Source organism: Camponotus vicinus, unplaced genomic scaffold, assembly GCF_025532165.1.
Source record: "Camponotus vicinus isolate PSW18456_S1 unplaced genomic scaffold, iyCamVici1.0 SCAF_8, whole genome shotgun sequence".
Classification (NCBI taxonomy): domain Eukaryota; kingdom Metazoa; phylum Arthropoda; class Insecta; order Hymenoptera; family Formicidae; genus Camponotus; species Camponotus vicinus.
Window position 1 is genome coordinate 3,065,048 of NW_028141980.1, and position 27,108 is coordinate 3,092,155.

General features: G+C 34.4%; 1 protein-coding gene across 2 annotated transcripts in view; it reads right to left on the bottom strand.

Moving 5' to 3' along the window:
• Window positions 1-27,108, bottom strand: part of LOC145975617 (2-oxoadipate dehydrogenase complex component E1) — a 330,754-nt gene that overhangs the window by 21,152 nt on the left and 282,494 nt on the right. For both annotated transcript variants that reach the window (XM_083106211.1, XM_083106214.1), the window contains exons 11-12: window positions 23,672-23,863; window positions 22,005-22,090 (exon numbers count right to left, since the gene is read on the bottom strand). In XM_083106211.1, coding sequence (XP_082962337.1) covers window positions 22,005-22,090; window positions 23,672-23,863 — 278 coding nt within the window. The remainder of the gene's footprint in view (window positions 1-22,004; window positions 22,091-23,671; window positions 23,864-27,108) is intronic.

Genomic DNA, 27,108 nt, shown 5'->3' on the forward strand with positions numbered 1-27,108 from the left:
TGGGCATCACTTTAACGCCCTAGCTCCCAGGGTGGAGCGTGTATCAGCCGCGTTAGGCCGATCCTGACTCAGAGGTTTTAGTGGATATACTGAGTGGCGCCCGTTTGATCACGCTAATATTGACCACGATGATATTGACCACGTTGATATTTACCACGTTGATATTGATCACGTTGCGATTGACCACAGTTGATATTGACCACGGTCCCGATTGACCATAGTTGATATTGACCACGGTCCCGATTGACCACGATGATATTGGCCACGTTGATATTGACCACGTTGATATTGACCACGTTGCGATTGTCCATCTTGCTTACCGGCAAGGTGGTTGCGGCAGGGGGGCCGAAGGCCCCCCTTGCAATCCCCGCGCGCGCGCGTGTGTGTACATATGTGGTCAATATCACCGTGATCAATATCAACGTGGTCAATATCAATCGTGGTCAATCGGGACTGTGGTCAATCGCAACGTGGTCAATATCAACGTGGTCAATATTAACGTGGCCAATATCATCGTGGTCAATCAGGACCGTGGTCAATATCAACTGTGGTCAATCGGGACCATAGTCAATATCAACTGTGGTCAATCGGGACCGTGGTCAATATCAACCGTGGTCAATCGCAACGTGGTCAATATCATCGTGGTCAATATTAACGTGGTCAAATGGGACGCTCCCGGGTATACCGACCGACCGCTAATGGTTAGGTCGGGACTTCCACATAACCCTTGCCTCTATCCCGAGAGCAAAGATATCCATAAAGGATTTCCCCTGAGTTACCAAAAAAAAAAAGATCACTCTGCAGTGGGAATTGCATGAAGGAGTATCAGTGAACTTTTAGAAATGAGTTTAGAATCGTAGTAAAAATGATTTCGGTATGCAAAATTTTCATTCATATGTGCGTGTGCGAGATCCAGGCACGAAAATAAAACAGATCTGTAGATTAATTGCTCGATATCGCGACAGACGATGCTACAATCGGTTTGTGTGACAAGGAGAGGGCTGTGTGAAGTTAACCCCCCCCCCCACTACTTAAAATTCAATAATGACCATTATCATTTGATTGGTGTCATTTGGTCATTTGGTGGTATTTGGTAGTCCATTCCCGATGATTGGTAGCCAAAATTATAGTTAGTAATACGAAAAAAGATATACCGGCGTGAAGTTAGCCCCTCCTTTCATAACATTTGGCTTTTCAAACTGCATAAGTAATAATAACTGTAAGCATTCGTTTGATAGTCGTTTAAAGACGTTTAGTAGTCCTTTCTCGGTAACTGGTAATCAAAATTATAATAAATAATACGAAGAAGAAAAGTGAATATTGCAAGTATGTAACACTGACCACTAGATGGTAATTTTAACCAAAAATTACAGTGCAGAGCGCTAGGAGCACTATCATAGCGATATAATTCGCAGTAAATTGAGGTTATAACCATTTTGTGTGACTGATGCGTTGCTAGGTTTATTGTTGTGTGTAATTGTCTTTTTTCATTTATTTTTAGAGAAATTCATATTTATTCAATAATATTCATTTGAAGGTAAAAACAAAATATGATATTAACATGTTGTTAATATCTAATATTGTAATCAATTAGTCGAGTCATAGTCATAGCTTGACGCATCGTATCTTTACGCGCGAATAATGAACATTATGCTAATAAACTTGGCAGCGTCGTGTTTTTGTACTAATTAAGATTTTTTTAAATTATTAACATGAATGAACTATTTACGAGTGCTGTAAGAAGTAATTCTGACTTCTTCATGACGAAAATCTAAAAATTTTCAATAGTAGACCCCTACTTGACTATTTGTTGGCAATTACCATATCCGATAACATTGATAAATGTAAATTAAAATTGCATCTGTTTACTCGACACAATTTTTTATAATATATTCACTAATTTTTGTTTCTTAAAAGAGAAACAACCATTTTGCACAAATTTTTTTAATATAACAATTTTTTGAGCTAAACTAAGTTTTTTGTTAAATAAAAGTAATACTATTTTGTAAAAGAGTTTTTTATAATAACATATACAATTTTTCCCAACTGGCATATGATACGATTTCTTTTTATTATCTTTTACAATATTACATTATTACACATCGAATGGTTAGGATTTTATGATTTATTTAACATAAAAATTAATCATTTCTAATGTGACTTAATAGATATATACTTAATGATAATAAATGGCTATATACAAAGTGCAAATAGTAACCAATAGTTTTTTGATCTGGGATTAAACTTTTTTTAGATTAATTGTTTGTATATATTATTTTAATTTTCATTGTAATCAGAAACATTAAAAAAAATATATATATATTGTTACGTCCGCGGAACGATTTATATCGAACGCGCGCGTCGCAGCTAAAGGCACTTGCGCCCACGCTCGCGCACACGGAAATAAACACTCGTGTTTAAATAAGAACACAAGAACTTTAATGAACACAAGGGAATACAGAATGTAACAAGATATAACAATAATTATCACACGGGAAATCAAGACGCGTCCGCGCAGCTAGCCAGCTGGATTACGACTCGACTGTCATTCTTCCTTGTAAACAACTCTTGACAACCAGATGTTCTTGTTAATCGGAGCCGACCCGATGATCACGGACATCAGGGACGTAATACTTGCCCCCTCTATAATGAATTGTCGTTCCGACAATTAAGGGCAGAAGGACTTTCCAAAATTCCCACCGAATCTCGTCGAATGTAGAACTCCGATGTGTCCTCTTGTCTTACTCTGAGCTGCTGCTGCAGATTACCGGACGACACATTTTCTTGGACTCAAACGACTTTTTCAGTATCGGTATTTCCAATGTTTTCTTTGTCGAATACAGAATTCCCGATGCATTTTCTTGTCCTACCCTACGCTGCTGTCACAGGTTACCGGACTATACATCTTCCTGAACTCGACTTTTTCAGTACCGGTATTCCCAATGTCTTCTTCGTCGAATACAGAATTCCCGATGTATTTTCTTGTCCTACCCGGCGCTGCTGTCACAGGTTACCGGACTATACATCTTCCTGGGTTCTTTCGATTTCATTGACTCCGGAAATATATATCCCGATGTGCGATCTTCGGACAAGAGGGGGGGGTATCTACCGTGGACCCAACATCCTCAAAGAACTCAAGTCCCCGCCTCGGCATTTGCCCTCCGTCCCACGGGAAAACCACGGCTCAAAAACCGTGGGCGAGGCAGTCTTCGTTCAAATAACTTCTCTTTCTCGTAGTTGTCATTTACACTTCTTAAGAACTTTGCCAAACTTCTTTTGTCTAGAAATGAAAAAACAACGAAAACAACAGTATTTATCTACATGGGTTAGTTATAATTATTTACAAAAGCCGGGCTCCGAAATTCCCCTAAGTCAATTCCTGCCTTCGATGAAATGGAGCTAACCTATCAGCATGAACTACTTTTTTCCTATGTCTGCTCGACTTCTGAATTTCGAAAACTACATCGCTAAGTTTTCTTATTATTTTGTAAGGACCCTCCCAATTACTTTGTAATTTGGGAGTTCTTCTTTTTATTCTTCGAGGATTGAAAAACCAAACTTCTTCATCTGCTTCGAAATGAATTTGTCTAGCTCTCCGATCATAACGATTCTTGAATTTCTCTGATTGTAAATTTAAACGCTATCTAGCACTCTCATGAATGTTTTGCAATTTTCTTTTTAACCTCCGAATATAGCTACCAATCGAATTCTCCCTCTCTTCCTCAGAAGGTCTCCCTCGCAACAAATCTAACGGTAATTTTAAATCACGAGCAAAGTACAATTCAGCAGGTGAACTACCTGTGGCTTCATGTTTAGAGGATCGATAAGCTAGCAAATACATAGGGATCCAACGATCCTAATTTTTCTGATTCTCCGCAGCAAATTTAGCTAAATAACAAAATTGTTTGATGGTGACGCTCTACCTGCCCATCTGACTGAGGATGCAAGGCAGTAGTTCTAGTTTTCCGAATTCCCAACAAGCGTGTCATTTCTTGAAAAATTCTTGATTCAAAATTTTTCCCTTGATCTGTGTGCACCTCTAAAGGAACTCCATGACGAGAAATTATTTGATTTACAGAAGCCTCCGCCACCGTATTGGTTCGAATATTTTTCAATGGAAGAGCTTCAACCCATTTCGTGAAACAATCAATTGCAACTAATAGATATCGATTTCCACTTGAAGTAGTAGGGAGAGGACCGAGTATATCCATTTGGACTCTCTCAAACGGAATTCCTACATTGTAGATTTGCATTGGAGACTTTCCCTTTTCTGAAGGACCCTTCTTTGCTATACAAACCCTACAAGAGCGACACCAATGCTCCACATCATGTTTATATGTCGCCCAATAGAAACGTTTTTGAATTTTATCCAAAGTCTTGTTTATCCCAAAATGTCCACCTGATGCAGAATCGTGGGCTACTTCCAATATTTGACTGATGCATTTCTTGGGAACGATAATCTGAAAAACAATAGATTTCATATTCGGAGACTCCCACCTTTTAAAAAGAACACCATCTTTTAAAACTAATGAATCCCAATATGACCAATAAATCTTTGCTGAAATATCTTGCATAGCAATCTCTTCGTGAAGCGGACGTCTTCCTATCTCCTTTCCTCGTAAAAACAACGAAATAACAGGATCCTCTAATTGTTTCCTCCGCCATTCCTCTAAATTATCCTCCCCTAAAACTATTCGAGCAATCGAATTTCCTTTCAATTCCGCCTTAGCACAATACACACAACCTATTTCCGCACAAGGCCGTCTTGATAACCCATTAGCATTTTTATGAGAAGCTGTCCTTTCCGATGAATTATTTGAAATTCATATTGTTGTAACCTCTCCAACCATCGGGCTAATTGACCTTCCAAATCTTTAAACGACATCAACCAACGAAGAGAAATGTGATCTGTCCGAATTAGGAACTTCCTTCCGTATAAATAATGATGAAAGGATTTTAGCGACTCTACAATAGCCAATAATTCTCGTCGGGTCACACAATAATTCTTCTCAGCTTTATTAAGGACTCGGCTATAATATGCAATCACCCTTTCAGTACCATCCTGAATTTGTGATAAGACTGCTCCAATACCATGATTTGAAGCATCAGTATCTAGAATAAATTCTCCATGCCCTGTAGGAAAAGAAAGGACTAGTGAAGAGATTAATTTCTGTTTCAGTTTTTCAAATGCTTCCTGATAAGTCTGAGACCATTCAAATCTAATCTGATTTTCGGTAAGCAAAAACAGAGGTTTTGCTATTATAGAAAAGCCTTTTACAAATTTCCTATAATAGGAACAAAATCCTAGAAAACTTCGAATCTGCTTCCTATTTCGAGGGGTAGGCCAATTCTCCACAGCTGTAATTTTCTCAGGGTCTGTGGTGATATCTCGTTCGGATACTATATGACCCAAATACTTCACCTCCTTTCCAAAGAGAAAACACTTTTTGGGATTAATTTTTAAGTCCGCTGCTCGGAAACGAAGAAAAACCTTTCTTAAATTGGATATCATTTCTTCAAAAGACTTGCTGAAAACAATAACATCATCCAAATATACCAAACAAATTTTAAATAAAATGTCCTGTAGAACTTTTTCCATTAAACGCTCGAAAGTAGCTGGAGCATTACATAATCCGAATGGCATTACTGTAAATTGCCATAATCCATTTCCCACCGAAAACGCTGTTTTCTCCCTATCTTCTAAACGAACTTTTACCTGCCAATATCCACTTTTCAGGTCTAGAGTGGAGAATCAACCATGAATTTCCTGACAATTGGTCCAAAATATCTTCAATACGTGGCAATGGATAAGAATCCTTGATTGTGACAGCATTTAATTTCCTATAATCCACACAGAATCTCAACGACCCATCCTTCTTCTTCACTAATACTACAGGGGATGCCCACGGACTTTAAGATTCCTCAATGACTCCCTGAGACTTCATTTCCTCAATAATTCGATTCACTTCCTCCTTAAGATGTAAAGGAATCCTGCGAGGAGCCTGTTTGATAGGATTAGAATCTTTTATGTTAATAATATGTTTAAGGATTCCGCAATTTCCTGAAACCGAATCCTCTGAAAACACATCTCGAAATTCTTTCAGAAATCCCGCAAAAATATCTTTTTGAGAAGAATCTAAATGTTTGGAATTTCCTTCGAATAATACTTTTAAAGAACAAGGAACTTTCGAAACCATTCGGCTGCAAGAAAACTCAACTTTATTCCCGAAAATAGGATCAAAAATTTTTTCCTCATTAATCATTTTTAGGAAATCAGCTCCCAATAAACAATCATCGGAAATGTCCGCGACCAGCATCGGGACGCTCAAAGAATATTTCCCCAATTCTACTTTAACTATGACTTTAAATTGAACCGGAACAACTTCCCCCGTTGGATATTTAATGTAAGTTCCATTAACTTCGAACTGACGTTTCGGCTCTTTAAACAGACTTCTTTTTAAAACTGAAACGTCGGAGCCCGTATCTATTTTAAATGTACAATTATTATTATCAACCATTCCTCCGTAACAAAACAAATTTTCCTTAACTCTATTTACTAAAACATATTTTTCATTCAAATCGACATTTCTCGGGGCATCTATTTTTACAGTCGAACCTGCCCCGATTAGCTCGACTAATTTTTGTTTTCCGATAACGAAGGGCATTCCGACCGGAAGTGTCCCTGAGCACCACACTGCCAACACTCTTTATTGGCCGCGAAACGATTTTTCTGAAAATTATTAAATTTATTGCTCTTCCAGACTTTCTTTTTATCATTTTCCTCTCCTTCCTTTTCCTTCCCATCTGAAGTCATTTTCTGTTTGAAATTAAATTTACCAAATTTATTCTCTTGACGAGCGAATTTGTTTTTCGTGAAACTATTTTCTTGTATAATCTTTACTGCCATAGCTCTTTCAACGGCCGATTTTAAGGATGAAATTCCCTCAAGTTGTAACGTACGTTTAATGAATCCGTCCGTCAGCCCGGCGACGAATTGCGCACAAGCAATTTGGTCCCTTACTTCGTGCGAACACTCCGGATATGCTAAACGAGATAATTTCTCTAGATCCGCACCCAAAGTCGCCAGATCCTCCGAAAATTTCTGCCTCCTATTTGTAAATTGCGGATAATACGTCTGAGCCAAATGCCCCTCCCCGAAACGTAGTTCTAATTTTGATATAAGCTCCTCAAAACGGAGGTTCTCTATTTCAAAAATCCCGTCCAAAACCGAACGTGCTTTTCCCCTCAAACAAGTCGCCAAAGCTATGGTCTTCGCGGAATCGGCCCACGCATTCGCTCGCGCTACGAAATTAAATTGCGTGATAAATTCACGCAAGGGAACACTCCCGTCATAATTATCAGGCTTTAATTTATAACCGAGCTCATTTCTTTCTCACGGAATTATGTCACTATTATTAGAAGGACTTAGCTGGAGGAAATGTTGTTTCTGCCGCCTCCTTTCTTCCAAGCGGCGGAACTCGCTGTCTCGCTCTTGCAGCTGCGCCTCAAAATCAGCTCGCATCCGTTGTCGCTCCTCCCGCAGCTCACGGATTTCCCGCATCGCTGCTTGCAACGTAACTGCCTCCATCGACGGTCCCGGAGTAGGACCTTGCTCCGGAGTCACCGCTCGAGCTCTCTTTCTTGTGGAGACTCCCGTCGCCTGCGAGTCGGAAGTCATAGCCACTACACAAGATTACGTCCTCGGAATCCTCAGAATCCCGGACGAGCCCCCAAAATGTTACGTCCGCGGAACGATTTATATCGAACGCGCGCGTCACAGCTAACGGCACTCGCGTCCACGCTCGCGCACACGGAAATAAACACTCGTGTTTAAATAAGAACACAAGAACTTTAATGAACACAAGGGAACACAGAGTGTAACAAGATATAACAATAATTATCACACGGGAAATCAAGACGCGTCCGCGAAGCTAGACAGCTGGATTACGACTCGACTGTCATTCTTCCTTGTAAACAACTCTGGACAACCAGATGTTCTTGTTAATCGGAGCCGACCCGATGATCACGGACATCAGGGACGTAACAATATACATATTCTTAAATATACATTATTATAACAAATCTTAATAAGCATATACAAATAAGTGTATCTAAATAAACGTGTACAAATATAACTTCTAACGATAAAGTATTTTTGTATTACGAGCGAGACACCAACATCGCTCTGGAGTCGCATATCACTGTGTTGAAAAGCAGCATTAGATGTGAGGTCTGGATAGCTCAGTGGTCTAGAGCAGTTGCCCGGAAAGCGAAAGACTCGGGTTCGATTCCCGATCCAGCCACTTGCGCCTTACATATTTTTCTAGGGCTCAACTTCTGAATAGCCCCTATCTCCGAATTTAATGAAACTTCGAGCATTTGAAGACTATAACAGAACACATTTACACCATAAAGGATTTTTTGCGGAAACGACTAGGAGCGGAGAAATTCAAAAAAGAAGACGGTAAAACTACCGTTTAGGATTTATTTGCGACTACTTTGATTTTGACATATCTTGTTAAGGTCATAACTTTGAGCAATTTTGAGAAGGTTTTAACCGTTGCTTGTTGTTTGTTAAAAAGTTATTGAGAAAAAAATTTTGAAAAATGTAGGAGTTATTTTGATTGTTGAAAGGTATAAACTGTGTGAGGTCTGTAATGTTTTGTTCTATATGGGTTTGCGAGGTTTCACGTGAAGCAATATCCACCGCACATCTCCTTGTGCTTTGACCTGAAACGAGGTTTATAGTTGTTTTGTTCCACATGAGTTTGGGACTTTTGAATTTTGATAAATATTTATAAGTGGGGTAATTGTGAAGGAGAGGGGTATCCTCACCGATTTCGCTGAAACTTGATTTATTGACGTATTTTAGTGCGTAGAACATGAATCTGTTAATTAAAATTGTCGCTTTTACTTACGAAAAAAGTTATGAAGGTCTAAAGTTGGCAGGTATTTAAGGTTAGGAAATCCGTCATACCGACTAAATGTAGTGACGCGAACATGTTTCTTGACTACGTGCGCATGCGTTCTAGTTTATAATAGCATGGAGCTGACACACACATACGGAGGAGGGTGCAAGGGGGGCCTTCGGCCCCCCTCCCGCACCCACCCCGTCCCCCTCGCTTCGCGTGAAAAGTTGCAAAGTGGAACCTCGCTTCGCGTGGAAAGTTGCACCCTACCGTAGGCACCCCTACCGGCGGGGTGGGTGCAGGAGGGTGCAACTTTCCACGCGAAGCGAGGTTTCACTTTGCAACTTTCTACGCGAAGCGAGGGAGACGGGGCGGGTGCGGGAGGGGGGCCGAAGGCCCCCCTTGCATCCCCCGCGCGCGCGTGTGTGTGTGTATATATATATACGTTTCTGATATTTGTATAAGTATCTTTTGCGAAATATATGAAAACTTTCTTTTTTGAATTTCTCCGCTCCTAGTCGTTTCCGCAAAAAATCCTTTATGGTGTGAATGTGTTCTGTTATAGTCTTCAAATACTGGAAGTTTCATCAAATTCGGAGGTAGGGGCTATTTGGAAGTCTTACCTTTTTTAGTCCGCGAATATTGTTTTCTAGCAATTATTCGTTGGGCTGAAAAATGTGTGAATTTCTCTCCACAGGATATGCGTCGATGCCGTTGCTATGGATGGATTCTGTCGCTCGTTGATCAAATGGGCGTATAGACACGTCCAACCTCCTCCCACATACATCCCTATCTTTTCTGGATATCACTATTTGAACTGATTTTATAATAAATTATTCAAAAATACTGATTTGTTTGTTTTTTTATTTTTTTATTTTAGATTGTAGATTTGTGTTATAAGTTTTATTATTTTCCTTAACTATATTTAACAATAATTTTTTGGATTTTTCTTATTTGTGTTACTTTCTTATTTTCTTTTTTCTCAAAGCTTTTCCTCTTTTTTTATAAATTCTTTAGAGATAAATAATATTCAGGAATAAATATTTTTTTACAGTTATACTGTTAGAGTAGTAGATCTATGTGTGCTTGTGTTCATGCCTAGATTATATGTTAAGATTATATGACGCTAGATGGAAGACTAGCTCCTTTTACTTATTGTTACGAATCTAGTTACTTTATATACTTTATGCCCTTCTCTCTCCGGCAAGTCATGCGAGTGCACGCTTAACCGTTCAAGCCTTTGTTCTTTTAGTTTTCTAATTGTACTCGATACGGGCAGTGCTGAATTTAATAAATAGTCCCAATCTGCCGTTTTCCCAACATATACAAAATGTTCCAAATTTTGAGTAATACTTGCTCATAATATTTTATGGATCTATTATTTTTAACCCTTTTACAGATGCCACGTGTTTCTATTGTATCAGTGAACGAAGCTGTAGCAGCTCTCGAAATGTTCAGTAATGTTCTTTCAAAAAACAAGAAGGTACCACCATATACTTCAAAAGTATGGCAGGATATCAGTAATTGTTTAAATAATAAATGGATGCACATAGTATATATATAAATGTGCGTGAAGATAGAAGAAAAATTTTTTCACAAATAAAATTAAATTTAAAAATTGAAGATGATAAAATTGAAAAATGCGATAATACGACATTCTCATTAAATATTACTAAAGAATCAATTAATACTATATTGGAATCTAAAGATTCTAAAGATTTTAAAGAAAATCACAATTTAAGTACATTTAATCTTTATATAACATATGAACTTTGAACTGAAATAAGAGCTAGATATATAGAATATAAGGACAAAGTATATGATTGCCTTAAGCCTGGTGTATGGAGTGATGTTATTAGCGATGAATTCTGGCGAATAATTTAGATTACCATCTGCATATGTCTTTAAAAGAGCAAAAGTTTTTTTCCGATAAACGTTCGCATTTTATTATAATTAATGGAAAATTGAAAAGTAAAGCATGTGGATCTTTTCTTAGTGCTTATGTTAACACAGAACCTAAGAAAGGAGAACATGTAATTATGCGATGCGTTACAAAAGATACTTCTACAATTCCACATGAGAAAGTAAAACGACAACTTTGTTTTCAGAAACGACAAATAGTTGGTAAAGATTTATTAGTAGAGGGCGGAGACGGCCAACCATGCAAGAAATGAAAATTGGTGATATTGAGCCTCCTTTTTTGTATGAATCATCTATTCTTCATAAAGTAAAACAAGAATATCACGATAGAACTTTAGATGTTAATCCAAAAGATGGCAAAGATCCAATTTATATTATAAGAAATATGAAACATACCTCTCCATACTGTGGTAGCATACATGAAATCACGTTAGATATAATTTGTGTACATTATAGAACTCTAACGCAAATGCATGTATATAGAGAATATTGTCGAAAAAAACCATATAGAAGAATTGCTATGGACGCAACAGGAAGTTTCGTTTCAAAAATTCAAATTACAAATAATTTACAGAGTGGCCATATATTTTTATGTCATGATTATAAACATCGAAGGATTAATAATACCAATTAATGAAATGATTTCTGAGAAACATGATACCAATTGAATATTGGATTAAAGAATGGTTACGTATGAGTGCAAATAAACTAGAAGAAGCAATTTCTGATTATTCAAGAGCTCTTTTAGGTGCAATGACATCTGCTTTTAATCGAATGACTATTAAAAGACTATTTAAAGAATGTTGCAGCATGCTTTTCTGCTATTAATAATCACCATATCAAAATTTTTGAAATTAATAAACAAGCAGATAAATATGTAAGAGTTGATGTTGTCCATCTAATCAAAATCGTTTGTCATTGGAAATGTTTCGATAAAAAACATCCTGACATGAAAACATTTTTTGTAAGATGTGTTGCACTTATGATAAGTTGTCAATCATTCAAAACATTTGAATCAATTTTATTGCTTACATTAACTATCAGTATTCAACAATATAGGAAGGATAGTACAGGATTTCCTTCACCAGCAGAAGAAGCTAAAAAAGAATTAGAAAATCATATTGCAACTGAAATTCATCATACAAGTCTTGATATTGGCTATGTAGAAATTACTGATAGAAGAGAAGAAAATGATATTACAATGGATATCAATGATAAAGAGAATGATTATAGTGACGATATTCATCGTTGGATTGAGAAATGAAAAATGCAAGCGGAAATAAATAGTGATAAAAAAGCTTCTCGTTTAAATGCTTTTTATTTACCTGAGTTCTATAAACAAATAATAAGATTATAAGATAATACAGTCATTACAGACATTATGTCTAGAATTTCCATTATGGTCTGGAGTTTTAGCTCCCATATTTAATTCGGAATATGTACGTGCGCATTGTGAAGTATATTTTAAAGATTTACGTGAATATATTTTCAAAAATGTACAAATTCCTATGCGTGCGGACAAGTTTATCAAGATGCATTTGCGATCTATTGACGGAACTATGAGAATAGCATCTGCTGCTATTATAACTTCTAATCTGAATAATATAAACAATATGAGTATTAATCGCAATGATATTAATATGAATAATAGTCATATGGATAGAAATATTAAAAAAGGAATTGAAAAAAATGAAGATATGCATCAATTTGAAAATTGGATGAATAAAGGTAAAACCGAAATATTACGACAAAATGAAGAAACGAATGAAAATATCGAATCATCAGAACACAGAAAATTATGTAACACTCTTACTAACAGTAAATAAAAATATTTCAAGCCGTATCCAGAAATAAAATATATTAAAAACAGTAAGATTAAAAAGTCAACAAAAAAATTCCTTCTCCGAAATGGTTCTTTCTTACAACCGTAAAAATCAATAGAACTACATATGAAATTCGGAATACATGTTCTTTTGATTCAATTGCTCAAATTATTACACTTGCTGCTTTAGACGATGAAAATTATTTTAATTATATTAGTAATTCAAATAATAAGTTTTTACAATTTTGTCAATTAATGTTAAATAATGGTATAAATATCACTGTTTATAAGGAAAGAATCGCGGTTTTATTAGATAATAATGAATTAAATTGACCAACAGTAAAAGATGGCAATATACATATCATAGATGTATATAATAATATTGCTGTAATGTGGACAAATCTTACAAAAGATGAACCATGCGTTAACAAAATATCTGAATGTTCCTCAAATGAATGTCAAAAAGAGAAATAGAGATATATTTAATAATATAGTAGTACTTGGTGTTAATCATAAATTAATTCAAGAAAAGGGATTCATGTATTTAGAAGAAGCACTTTAGTATAATTTTCAAATAAAGAATGTCAAATGCCAATACTCTGAATGTTCTGGACGTCGCACTGATATGTTAAATTTAATGTACATCTATATATTGAACTTGACATTCGGGTATCTTTGGATGCTAAAACAGGCATGAATTGTCAATTAAAAGATTTTCTATAATAATAAATATTTTAAAACAAGACTACAGGTAAGATAAATTATTTGCCAATTTAAGAATTTATCTTTATTGAGTTAAAAATCTGTATATTTTTAATATATAAAATTTATAAAGAAACTCTCTCGTTAAAAATAAGAAATTAAATATTATATTTAACCATGTTACATATATGAAACAATTTTATTATAGCAACTGAAATAAAAATTATGATATCATAATATCATAATTTTTATATCATAATATCAAAATTTTGACTGTGATAATAGAAATAACGGATAATAAAAAGAAATGATAGAAGGAAATACGCAATGAACTTTCTCAAAATAAGTTATTTTCGCAACTATAATAATATGCCTGCACAATTGCAATTGTTTTAAAAAAAAAAACGTTTTTAAAACCACGTTTTCTTTTTTCTAGTTAAACTAATTACTTCCATTGTTTTATATAAAAAATATTAAATATATGAAGGTAATTATGCACTTTACGGACGACCTCACCGATTTCAATGATCTTGACATATGTTGTCAAGCTCACTCTCCTGAGTAAGTATTAAAAGGTTTTAAATGTCGCTCACTATTAAAAAGATATTAACGAAAAAAGTTTAATGAATATAATATGATTTTGCCACAGCATACATTTAAGAAGGTATATTTGATGGAAAATATATGTTTAATATATAGCAAAGGTCATCATTAAATGTAGAGTAAACTTTGTGTGTGTTGCAAAGTATATGCTTGGAGACAGTGGGTTGACTTTCTAGTCAAATAATTATTTTTCAAATAAAAACCATTTTCAACATTTAAAAATCAATATTTATTTAAAATATTATAATTATTTTACAGGGAAAAAGTTATAAGATTTATAAAATTTAAGGAATACTTAGCGCAGAATTCTTATCAGATCGACTAGAATCCGTAACAAAAATTTTTTTTTAAATAAATGTTGATTTTCATGTTAAAAATAATTTTCATTTAAAAAATAATTACTTGATTAGAAAGTAATTAAAATTTCTTACAAAACCGCGTGGAAACGTCGCAAAAATACGATCCCGATTTATTACTCTTCTTATACGGACTATAGTTTGAGTTTCCAAAAATCGATTTTTTGCTTTTAATTTCCTAAAACTATTGGTATATTTGATACAGAACTGCAGAACTATTGTAAAATAAACTACAACTCCGAAGAATAATTGATTTTACATGATTTGATGCGATGCGTGAATTTTAACGCACCATATTTTCGGATTCGATTTTTTCGTATTTAATCATCAAAATTATTTTAAATGTTTACATAGAACTCTAAAACTATTCAAAAGAATGTTCAGAATTCGAAAAAAACTTCTAGATTTTTAGAAACGGTGTTTACAAGTTTATAAGAATCATTTTTACTTCGTTTTTCGCTGCCACCTGATATTCACCGTCGCGAGCAGTCGCATGTTTCGGGCAGGCGGTGGGCCGTCCTCGCTGGAATGGCCGACTGCTTAGCCACGCGGATCGCGCAATTATGGGCCGATCTTCTTTAATTAATACCTCGAAATTTTACGTGGTTTTGTGCAAAATGCTATAGGACTTTAATTCAGTTTAGCGAGCTCTACTTATAATTTCTTTTGGACGGAAGATACCTGGGACACCTTATATATATATATATATATATATATATATATATATATATATAAGGTGTCCCAGGTATCTTCCTCTGTATATATACATATATATACAGGGTGAGCCATTTTAATTAACGCACGCAATTATTTCGGAAACAAAGCATTTTAGAGAAAAATGTTTCAGACAAAAGTTTTATGGTTTCGAGGGGGCCATAAGAGGGTATCATTGGTTTGACCTTGAAGAGTTATTTGAAGGTCACATGAAGGTCACCTTCAATTTCTTAAATGGAACCTACTATTTGTCATTGCATATTCTTGTAGCTTATCTCGAGAGCTTTCCAAAACACTATAATTAAGTACTTTTTTGTTAAGTACTTTTTGAGTTATGAGGCTTGAAATAATTTCTTAATTTTACATAAACCGTAAAATATCTTGTAAAATGTTCATTTTTCGATTATCTTACCTTAATACTTTTACGTACAAAATAATGAGAGGAATCAACTGGTGTAAAGAAAACACATAGTTGTTTTGAAGAAAAAATATGTAATTTGCAATTAACAATTCCATATTTTTTCTTAAAAACAACTATGTGTTTTCTTTACACCAATTGATTCCTCTCATTATTTTGTACATAAAAGTATTAAGGTAATCGAAAAATGAATATTTTACAAGATATTTTACGATTTATGTAAAATTAAGAAATTATTTCAAGCCTCATAACTCAAAAAGTACTTAACGAAATGGTACTTAATTATAGTGTTTTGGAAAGCTCTCGAGATAAGCTACAAGAATATGCAATGACAAATAGTAGGTTCCATTTAAGAAATTGAAGGTAACCTTCATGTGACCTTCAAATAATTCTTCAAGGTCAAACCAATGATAACATCTTATGGCCCCCTCGAAACCAAACAACTTTTGTCTGAAACATTTTTCTCTCCCGGGCTTGGTTTTCGAGTTATTCTCCATTAAAGGTTAAAATGTTCCATCCTGTATATAAAGGGTGTCCTAGACCACACGTACACCCCTTTTCTTTCAAAAACTAAGCATTTTAGAGAAAAACGTTTTCGACAAAAGTTGTATGGTTTCGAGGGGGCCATAAGATGGTACCATTGGTTTGACCTTGAAGAGTCATTTGAAGGTCACGTGAAGGTCACTTCAATTTTTTTAAATGGAACACCCTATATATTTTTGCACATTCTTGTAGCTTATCTCGATAGCTTTCCAAAACACTATAATTACGTACCTTTTCGTTAAGTACTTTCCGAGTTATGAGCCTTGAAATCATTTCTTAATTTTACATGAACCATAAAATATCTAGTAAAATATTCATTTTTCGATTATCTTAACTTAATACTTTTATGTACAAAATAATGAGAGGAATCAATTGGTGTAAAGAAAACACATAATTGTTTCGAAAGAAAAAATGTAATTTGCAATTTACAATTACATTTTTTTTTTCGAAACAATTATGTGTTTTCTTTACACCAATTGATTTCTCTCATTATTTTGTACATAAAAGTATTATGGTAAGATAATCGAAAAAAGAATATTTTACAAGATATTTTACGGTTTATGTAAAATTAAGAAATGATTTCAAGCCTCATAACTTGGAAAGTACTTAATGAAAACTAACTTAATTATAGTGTTTTGGAAAGCTCTCGAGATGAGCTGCAAGAATATGTAATAAAAAGTAGGCGATTCCGTTTGAAAAATTGAAAGTGGCCTTCACGTGACCTTCAAGTAACTATTCAAGGTCAAACTAATGACACCACCTTATGTCCCCCTTGAAACCATACAACTTTTGTCTGAAACATCTTTTTCTAAAATTAAAAATAAGAAAGTTATTTGGGGTGGGACATTAAAATGGGACACCCTGTATACAGGGTGACCCATTTTAACTTAGGCAGCCAAATAACTCGAAAAATAAGCAAGATAGAGAAAAATGTTTTAGACAAAAGTTGTATGGTTTCGAGGGGGCCATAAGATGGTATCATTGGTTTGACCTTGAAGAGTCATTTGAAGGTCACGTGAAGGTCACTTCAATTTTTTTAAATGGAATATCCTATATATTTTTGTACATTCTTGTAGCTTATTTCGAGAGCTTTCCAAAACACTATAATTAAGTACCTTTCCGTTAAGTACTTTTTGAGTTATGATGCTTGAAATAATTTCTTAATTTTACATAAACCGTAAAATATCTTGTAAAATATTCATTTTTCGATTATCTTACCTTAATACTTTTATGTACAAAATAATGAGAGGAATCAATTGGTGTAAAGAAAACACATAGTTGTTTTTAAGAAAAAATATGGAATTGTTAATTGCAAATTACATATTTTTTCTTCGAAACAACTATGTGTTTTCTTTACACCAATTGATTCCTCTCATTATTTTGTACATAAAACTATTAAGGTAAGGTAATCGAAAAATGAATATTTTACAAGATATTTTACGGTTTATGTAAAATTAAGAAATTATTTCAAGCCTCATAACTCAAAAAGTACTTAACGAAAATGTACTTAATTATAGTGTTTTGGAAAGCTCTCGAGATGAGCTACAAGAATATACAAAAATATATAGGATGTTCCATTTAAAAAAATTGAAGTGACCTTCACGTGACCTTCAAATGACTCTTCAAGGTCAAACCAATGATACCATCTTATGGCCCCCTCGAAACCATACAACTTTTGTCTAAAACATTTTTCTCTATCTTGCTTATTTTTCGAGTTATTTGGCTGCCTAAGTTAAAATGGGTCACCCTGTATACACAGGGTGTTCGGAAATTCTATCGACAAATTTTCAGAGATTGTCAGGGGCACCATAAGAATAATTTTTTGCAAATGAACCTGGGGTCTGAAACGTGTCATTACATTGCTACGGCATACGGAGTGTTCGAAAGAGTCGGGACCTCGAAATATCACAAAAAATAGAAGTTTTACAAAAAATTGTTTCAAACCAAAGTTGTAGGGTGTAAAAAGGTCTATTTACTGGCGCCATGTGTTTGACCTTGGATGGCGTCGTCAACGTCACAAGGCCACCTTGAATTTTTGAAATGGAACCCTCCACTTTTTATTGTATATTCTTGTAGCCCTCCTCGAGACCTTTTCAAAGCACTAATTTTACCAATTTTAAATAAGCCGTTTCGAAATTATTGAAGATATAAAGTTTTTCCTGATAAGTCGACGACTGTAGCTATCGTATTATTATCCGCGAATTAAGGTAGAAGTGATAAATGATGGTGGATCTACTTTTATAACTGACCGATGCGTATGATATTTTGGGCCATTTTCTTCATCGGCTGGATCAGCCACCGATCTTGCCTTCATCGGCTGGATCAGGCATCGATCTTGCCTTCATCGGCTGGATCAGCCACCGATCTTGCCATGGTTGGCTAGATCATCTTCCAATCTGGGAATCGAATTTGTGTGTGGATCTCTTGCCTTCGTGGGCGAGACATCTTACCATGAAAAGCTCGATAACTTCGAAACGGCTTACTTAAAGTTGGTAAAATTAGTGCTTTGAAAAGGTCTCGAGAAAGGTATGCAATAAAAAGTGGAGGGTTCCATTTCAAAAATTCAAGGTAGCCTTGTCGTGACGTTGGCGACGCCATCCAAGGTCAAACACATGGCGACAGTAAATAGACCTTTTTACACCCTACAACTTTTGTTTGAAACAATTTTTTGTAAAACTTCTATTTTTTGTGATATTTCGAGGTCCCGACTCTTTCGAACACTCCGTATGCCGTAGCGATGTAATGATACGTTTCCGACTCCAGGTTTATTTGCAAAAAATGATTCTTATGGTGCCCCCGACAATCTCTGAAAATTTGTCGTTGGAATTTCCGAACACCCTGTATATACAGGGTGTCCCATTTTAAATAATACGCTCAAATATCTCCGAAACGGTGCGTTAAATAAAAAAATGTTTCAAACAAAAATTGTATAGCTTGGAGGGGGTCATCAGATGGTGGCAATAATTTGACCTTGGTGAGTCATTTGAAGATCACGTGAAGGTCACCGTCAATTTCTTTAATGGAACCCCCTATTTTTTGTTGCATATTCTTGTAGCTTATGTCGAGGGCTTTCCAAAACACTATAATAAAATATTTTTTCCTCAAGTACTTTTCGAGTTATAAGGTTTGAAATCATTTCTTAATTTTACATAAACCGTAAAATATCTAGTAAAATATTCATTTTTCGATTATTTTACCTTAATACTTTTAGGTACAAAATAATGAGAGGAATCAATTGGTGTAAAGAAAACACAGTTATTTTTAAGAAAAAATATGTAATTGTTAATTGCAAATTACATATTTTTTCTTCGAAACAACTATGTGTTTTCTTTACACCAATTGATTCCTCTCATTATTTTGTACATAAAAGTATTAAGGTAAGATAATCGAAGAATGAATATTTTACTAGATATTATATGGTTTATGTAAGATTAAGAAATTATTTCAAGCCTCATAACTCGAAAAGTGCTCAATGAAGAAATACTTTATTATAGTGTTTTGGAAAGCCCTCGAGATAAGCTATAAGAATATGTAATAAAAAATAGGGAGTTCCATTTAAGAAATTGACGGAGACCTTCACGTGATCTTCAAATGACTCTCCAAGGTCAAATCATTGCCACCATCTGATGGCCCCCTTCAAGCCATACAACTTTTGTTTGAAACATTTTTTTATTTAACACACCGTTTCAGAGATATTTGAGCGTATTGTTTAAAATGGGACACCCTGTATACAGGGTGGGCCATTTTAATCCGTCCACGGGAATATCTCCTCAGGTAGGGGCGATAGCGGAAAATGCCTCAGACAAAAGTTGTATGGCTTAAAGGGGATCATAAGATAGTGTCATTGATTTGACCTTGAAAAGTCGTTTGAAAGTCACGTGAAGGTCACCTTTAATTTTCTAAATGGAATCCCCTACTTTTTATTACTTATTCTTGTAGCATATCTCGTGAACTTTCCAAAACACTATAATAAAGTATTTCTTCATTGAGTACTTTTCGAGTTATGAGGCTTGAAATAATCTCTTAATTTTATATAAACCATAAAATATCTAGTAAAATATTCATTTTTCGATTATCTTACCTTAATACTTTTATGTACAAAATAATGAGAGGAATCAATTGGTGTAAAGAAAACACATAGTTGTTTCGAAGAAAAAATGTAATTTGCAATTAACAATTCACGTGACTATCAAACGACTTTTCAAGGTCAAACCAATGACACCATCATATGGCTCCCTTCAAGCTATACAACTTTTGTCTGAGGCATTTTCCGCTATCGCCCCTACCTGAGGAGATATTCCCGTGGACGGATTAAAATGGCCCACCCTGTATATATATATATACAGGGTGTCAGGAAATTTTTCGCTGTACCGAAGTGTGAAGGTAGATTGATTCAAATTAAGAAGGAAGGTCCTATACCATTTTGCGATATTTGCAATAATTAACGAAAAATTAATTATAGAAGATCGACCAATGCGCGTGGCTAGAAGTGCGCGGCGGCGAAGGCGGTTTCATTGTAACATAATGGCGGCACGCGGCGAAGCCGTGATTGGGGAGGGAAGGAGCGATGAGTGTGTAGGCGCGCGGCGAAGGCTCCTTCCCTCCCCAATCACCGCTTCACCGCACGTCATTATGTTACGGTAAGACCGCCTTCGCCGCCGCGCGCTTCTAGCCACGCTCATTGGCCGATCTTCTTTAATTAATTTTTCGTTAATTATTGCAAATATCGGTAAACAGTAGAGGACCTTCCTTCTTAATTTGAGCCAATCTACCTTCACACTTCGGGACCACGAAAAGTTTCCAGACATCCTGTATAATTATAAAAAGATAATAAATAAAGAAAATAAATATAGCTGAAAAAATTAAAAAAAAATAAAAATAAAAAACAAAAGAAATAAAAATAAAAAAAGAAGGAACCATTATCTCGTCATGTCCACGTCGTTGGTTTTGGGTTACGCTAACGAGAAAAATTGCATTCTTCAATTCTATACAAGGATCCTAATTCGGATATAGCTTAAAAGAAAAAATTTATTTAAAAAATTGTAACTATTTTTATCATCATAACTTTTTGGAAACGCAATGAACATGCTCAGAATTATGCGACTGTTTTAAAATAAATAGAACTGTCGAAATACGTCCAGCATATCACCTCTATACATCTATAGATAAGAGATTTGTTTATTTTGTTTTATTTAATATTTTCTTTAATTTAGAAGGCAGAACTCTTCTTAGAACTCTGTAGAACTATAAATCTTTTAAATTTAAATAATTATTAATAACGAAAATATCATAGAACAAAGTAATATGCTGCATGAAGTTAGCATATCAGTTTGTCCTAAGGCATTTTCTTCGTTTTAATTACTAGAACTATTTGTTTAAACTAGTTCAAAAACTCTAGAACTATTGTAAATAAAACCAAAATTCTTAATTATTTATGATTTTCCACAAAATGATACGCTAGCTTCATACACATCAAGGATGAGGGTATGCATTTCCCTACAATAAAGAAAAGTTTATGGAAGGTAAAAATAAAAGAGTGTATTGAAGAAAATTATATACTACTCATTATAATCCAATGCTTTCTAATTTCTGAAGGAAGCATGACCGCTGAATAATGAATTTTCATCAGGAGGACTGAGGTCACATATTAAGATCAAGGTCATCTGTAAGGTTGCCTATTTTATATATAATTAGTCTAATTATTATTTTTATATACTTTTTTATATTTTTGGCGTCAAACACTAACCAACTTGAAATCTTTTGATAAACGTAAAGTTAAATTTCATTTTGTTAAGATATGCTAAATTCCGGTTTAATCATTAAATAATTATTAAATTAAATTAATAAATTATAAATAATTAATTCTATCTAATTTACGATTATTATCTCATTTTATATATTCTTTGATATGATTGATAAATTTTATAAAACAATTTTATACGATTTTGATCACACACACACACACACACACACACACACACACAATTCTAAACTAATTTCTGTGTAATATAACTTACTTGTCGTCCACATAAAGTTTCGAAACGTAATTTAACGAAACTCCATGCGCCCATGTTTCGCGGTTCTTCTTGGCTCCAAATGAAAACTGAAAACATCATGACTATTTTAAACTTCAAAAATAATTTACAATTAGATATATTTACAAGAAATGTTTTAGAGAGAGAGAGAGAGAGAGAGAGAGAGAGAGAGAGAGAGAGAGAGAGATATAACTATAAGAAATTAGGCTCTGTATATTGAAATATAAACTTAAATTTAAACAGGCCATCAGAGCTAAAACGCGGATGGTAGTGCGTAAGTTCAACGAGAATTAAGTTTTCGTTGAAATTTATTTGTGTGCACAGTGCACCAAATTTTTTTGGTACGATGCCTTACCACTGAGCGCAGTAGTAAGAGCAGTCGCCCGGCAAGCGAAAGACTCGGGTTCGATTCCCGATTCAGCGACATTCAGCCCGATATTTTTCTCGCCTACAACACTACAGGGGGGAAATAGAGGGATAATAATTAAATAATTTCTCGAATTGAGAATTATTTAAAAATTTGCTTGGTATCGTACCAAGAAAATTTTGTGCACTGTGCACACAAATAAATTTCAACGAAAACTTAATTCTCGTTGAACTTACGCACTACCATCCGCGTTTTAGCTCTGATGGCCTGTTTAAATTTAAGAAAGAGATATGTTACAATATTATCTTATATATATATATATATATATACAGGGTGTCCTAGACTACCCGTACACCCCTTTTCTTTCAAAAACTAAGCATTTTAGAGAAAAACGTTTTCGACAAAAATTATATGGTTTTGAGGGGAACATAAGATGGTGTCATTGGTTTGACATTGGATGGCATTGTTAAGGTGAGGTCAAGGACAACTTTAATTTCTTAAATGGAACCACCTATTTTTTATTGCATATTCTTATAGCTTATGTCGAGAGCTTTCCAAAACACTATAATAAAGTATTTTTTCATCAAGTACTTTTCGAGTTATAAGGCTTGAAATAATTTCTTAATTTTACATAAACCATAAAATATCTAGTAAAATATTCATTTTTCGATTATCTTACCTTAATACTTTTATGTACAAAATAATGAGAGGAATCGATTGGTGTAAAGAAAACACATAATTGTCTCGAAAAAAAAATGTAATTGTTAATTGCAAATTATATTTTTTTTTTCGAAACAATTTTGTGTTTTCTTTACACCAATTGATTCCTCTCATTATTTTGTACATAAAAGTATTAAGGTAAGATAATCGAAAAATGAATATTTTACTAGATATTTTATGGTTTATGTAAAATTAAGAAATTATTTCAAGCCTTATAACTCGAAAAGTACTTGATGAAAAAATACTTTATTATAGTGTTTTGGAAAGCTCTCGACATAAGCTATAAGAATATGCAATAAAAAATAGGTAGTTCCATTTAAGAAATTAAAGGTGTCCTTGACCTCACCTTAACGATGCCATCCAAGGTCAAACCAATGACACCATCTTATGTTCCCCTCAAAACCATACAATTTTTGTCGAAAACGTTTTTCTCTAAAATGCTTAGTTTTTGAAAGAAAAGGGGTGTACGGGTGGTCTAGGACACCCTGTATATATATATATATATATATATATATATATATATATATATATATTTCAGTTAAACTAATTAAATTTCTCTTACTTGTCGCATATTTGTATTTTTTAATTTCTTCCAATAATTCGTAGGTAGGAAACGGACACAAACTTTCTATTCTAATAATAGCTACATTTTTATTTCCAGTAATTTCTCGATAATTATTAAGTGCGTAATAGTGTTTTCCAGACACTAGAATTACTTTATTCACATTGTAATTATCTTTTATAATATTGTCCCCTGTAAAATAAATATAGGATATTAACATAGATATATAACAAAGAACAATAATATTATCTTCTACAAAATTTGCACACACACACGCACGCACACACACACACACGCACACACACACACGCACACACACACGCACACGCACACGCACAGGGTATCTGGGAATAATCGCCTCGTGCACAGATAGAGTGAAACTGAATAGAAAAATCATCTATTACTTTGCAATCTTTGTAATAAATAATGAGAAAATAATTTAATAAAATCGGCCAATCCGAGTACAAGCTCTCGGCGACGAAAGCAGTGTAACTTTTGTTGCGCTTGAAGTGGCATAGAAGTGTAGGGTATTGCTATAAGAAAATCGTAGGTTCTCGGTCTGCCAAGATTATCAAAACGTAGTCTTCTAATATTTTTTTATTTAGTGATATTTTTTGTAGAGTTATTACCGTATGATTCAAGGTTTTATTGATGTATAAATTTCCCTTTTTACATACTCAATATATACAGGATGTAACTGAAAAAGCGCCCACGGAGCAAATAGCGTTATTCCTGATTAAAAATCGAGTCGAAAAATCCTGAATCATTTTTTTCTGTAATGCTTAATAAAGCGGTAATTAATGAGTAAAGTTGCGCCAATAAGCACCGACCTTTAGCCTCCTTGTCGAAATTTTCTTTAAGGAAACGCTTTTAACGGAAGAAATATGATTTTTAATGCAAAATAAAGTTTTTCGCATTATTACGATGCATAAGAATATTGCACAATAGCAGCATGACATAGCACCGTAGCGGCGGAGCGCTTACGCACACTACCAGGCGCGCGGCTCACTGACATACGCCCGCCTAAAGGTCGGTGCTTATTGGCGCAACTTTACTCAATAATTACCGCTTTATTAAGCATTATAGAAAAAAATGATTCAAAACTTTTCGACTCGATTTTTAATCAGGTATAACGCTGTTTGCGTGGGCGCTTTTTCAATTACACCCTGTATATATTTGCTTTATTCAGTACACACAATCAAAGATTTTGTTCAGTCTCTCCCTTCCTGTTAAATTATAAGTTCTAATGATTGATGCGTAAAATTAATTAGCGATTGCCCTTGTTACACATTCGATTGATTCACAATTAATTAACGACTATTCTAAACGATCGCGGTGGGCGATTTTTATCTCGTTTTTAGCAAAATTTTGGAGAAAGACCGCCTGGCGACCATATAAAGTCAAGGTGAACTTTTCGTACGATCAAACCTTAGTGCAAGCGAAGACGTTTCGAAATTTAAACTTTTCGTTTATACTTTTGCGTTTCCGACGAATCCTTGCGTAATTTATTAAGATAGCGGTTTTACGTAGTTCGCGAATATTCCATCGCGTCTTTATTCGAATTAAATTTACGTCAATATTAAAACAAGATTACAGTCTTTCAGATTATGACACCTGATATCAGATGCACGACAAAGCGGCGAATGGGGCGCTCATCAAACGTTCGCTACAAGTAACGCTGAAACGCCGTGCATCAGATTTTTAACTTCGAAATGTCTTCGCTTGCAGGTTTGACCGTTACAAAAAGTTCACCATGACCTTATATGGTCGCCAAGCGATCTTCTTCAAAATTTTGCTAAAAACAAGATAAAAATCACTCACCGCGACTGCACAGCAAACAGTCCTTAATTAATTGTGGTGAATTGTGTATCAATCGAGTATGTTTTTAGAGAACACTCTATTCACCGTTTTGCCGCGCGCTTAATATTAATAAATTACAATGGGACGACTTTCGTCACCACGCGCTTATATTTGCATGAATGGGCCGATCTTTTTTAATTAATATCTCGAAAGTTTATGATTGTTTGCAAAATAGGACTTTTTAGTTCAGTTTAACGAAATCTATTGTATATTTTTGGTAGAATATCTTATGTCAGACACCCTGTATATTGCTTTTTATCATAAAGTTCAGAGTTTACCAATGATATCGCGTAGAATTTGCGCGCTCAGGCGTGTACTATACTTATACGCGTACCGATCTATCATGTTATTAATTTTTTCGTATCAGGTGATATTGATTTTTACAGCACAGCTGATTTTATTTTGTTTCTTAAGTACATGTAATTAATTAATATACGTAATTAATTAATATACGTAATTAATTCATATTAACAAATTATAAATATTATATACAAAACATTTAATTCATTTTTAAATAAAAATTTTATTAATCGATTAATTATTACGGTATATGTTTACTTTAGGTTACACAGCTCGAAAAATTATTTTATTTTCACATATATAGAGGATACATTCCTAAGTAATACACCGTTTGAATTTTGCGGCGGTCTCTCTTCGTTTCTGAGATATGCGATTTTGAAGTTTTATACTTGTATCATCTTTTCGTTACATTCTAAATATGTTTATATTTTTCTGTTTACATTTACCGGAGTCATCTTTCTGAATAATTTTTAGGAGGTTTTAGCCGCTTGTTACTTATTAAATAATTATTAATAAAAAAGTTTCATGAATAGAATATAATTTTACCACATCCTGTATATTTAAGAAGAAATATATTTAATAGAATAAATATATTTGTAAACTTTGCTTTATTTTGCAAAGTACATGCGTGGACACCGTCGGGGAAGGCTCCACTTTCAAAAGATATAACCTAACTCAATCTATGTCTGAAGTGTAGGAAATACCTTGACATACAGGGCGATCCTGAAAAACGTTATGTCTTTAAAATGACGTATTCCTGACACCATTCTAAGACAATTTTTCCTTTACCAAAATTTGATTTGAAGCGTAGTTTTTGAATTATGAGCAAAAATAGTTAGTAAATCACGCGTCGGGTACAGAAGGCAGGCAGGAGCGGCGCGGCGTGCCGCGAGCGCGGGCGCAGCTGACCGCCCGACGGGTGATTATCACCGCATGAGTCGCTAACTATTTTATCTTATAACATAAAATTATGCTTTAAATAAAATTTTGGTAAAGAAGAAAATGTCTTAGAATTACGTCAGAAATACGTGTTCCTTAAAATAACGTTATTTTAATAATGAAAAGTTGTTCCGGATCGCCGGCCGTCCGACGTTGCAATCAGCTGATTGCTACACGCGATGTGTGTATGGCGGAGTGTGTGCGTAAGAGAGAGAGAGAAAGAGAGAGAGAGGGTAGGAGGGACAGACATTCATACACACGCACGCACTTTTTTCTCGCTCTCTTTCTCTCTTTTACGCAACACTCATACACTCTCTCATTCAGTCTCTCACTCACAC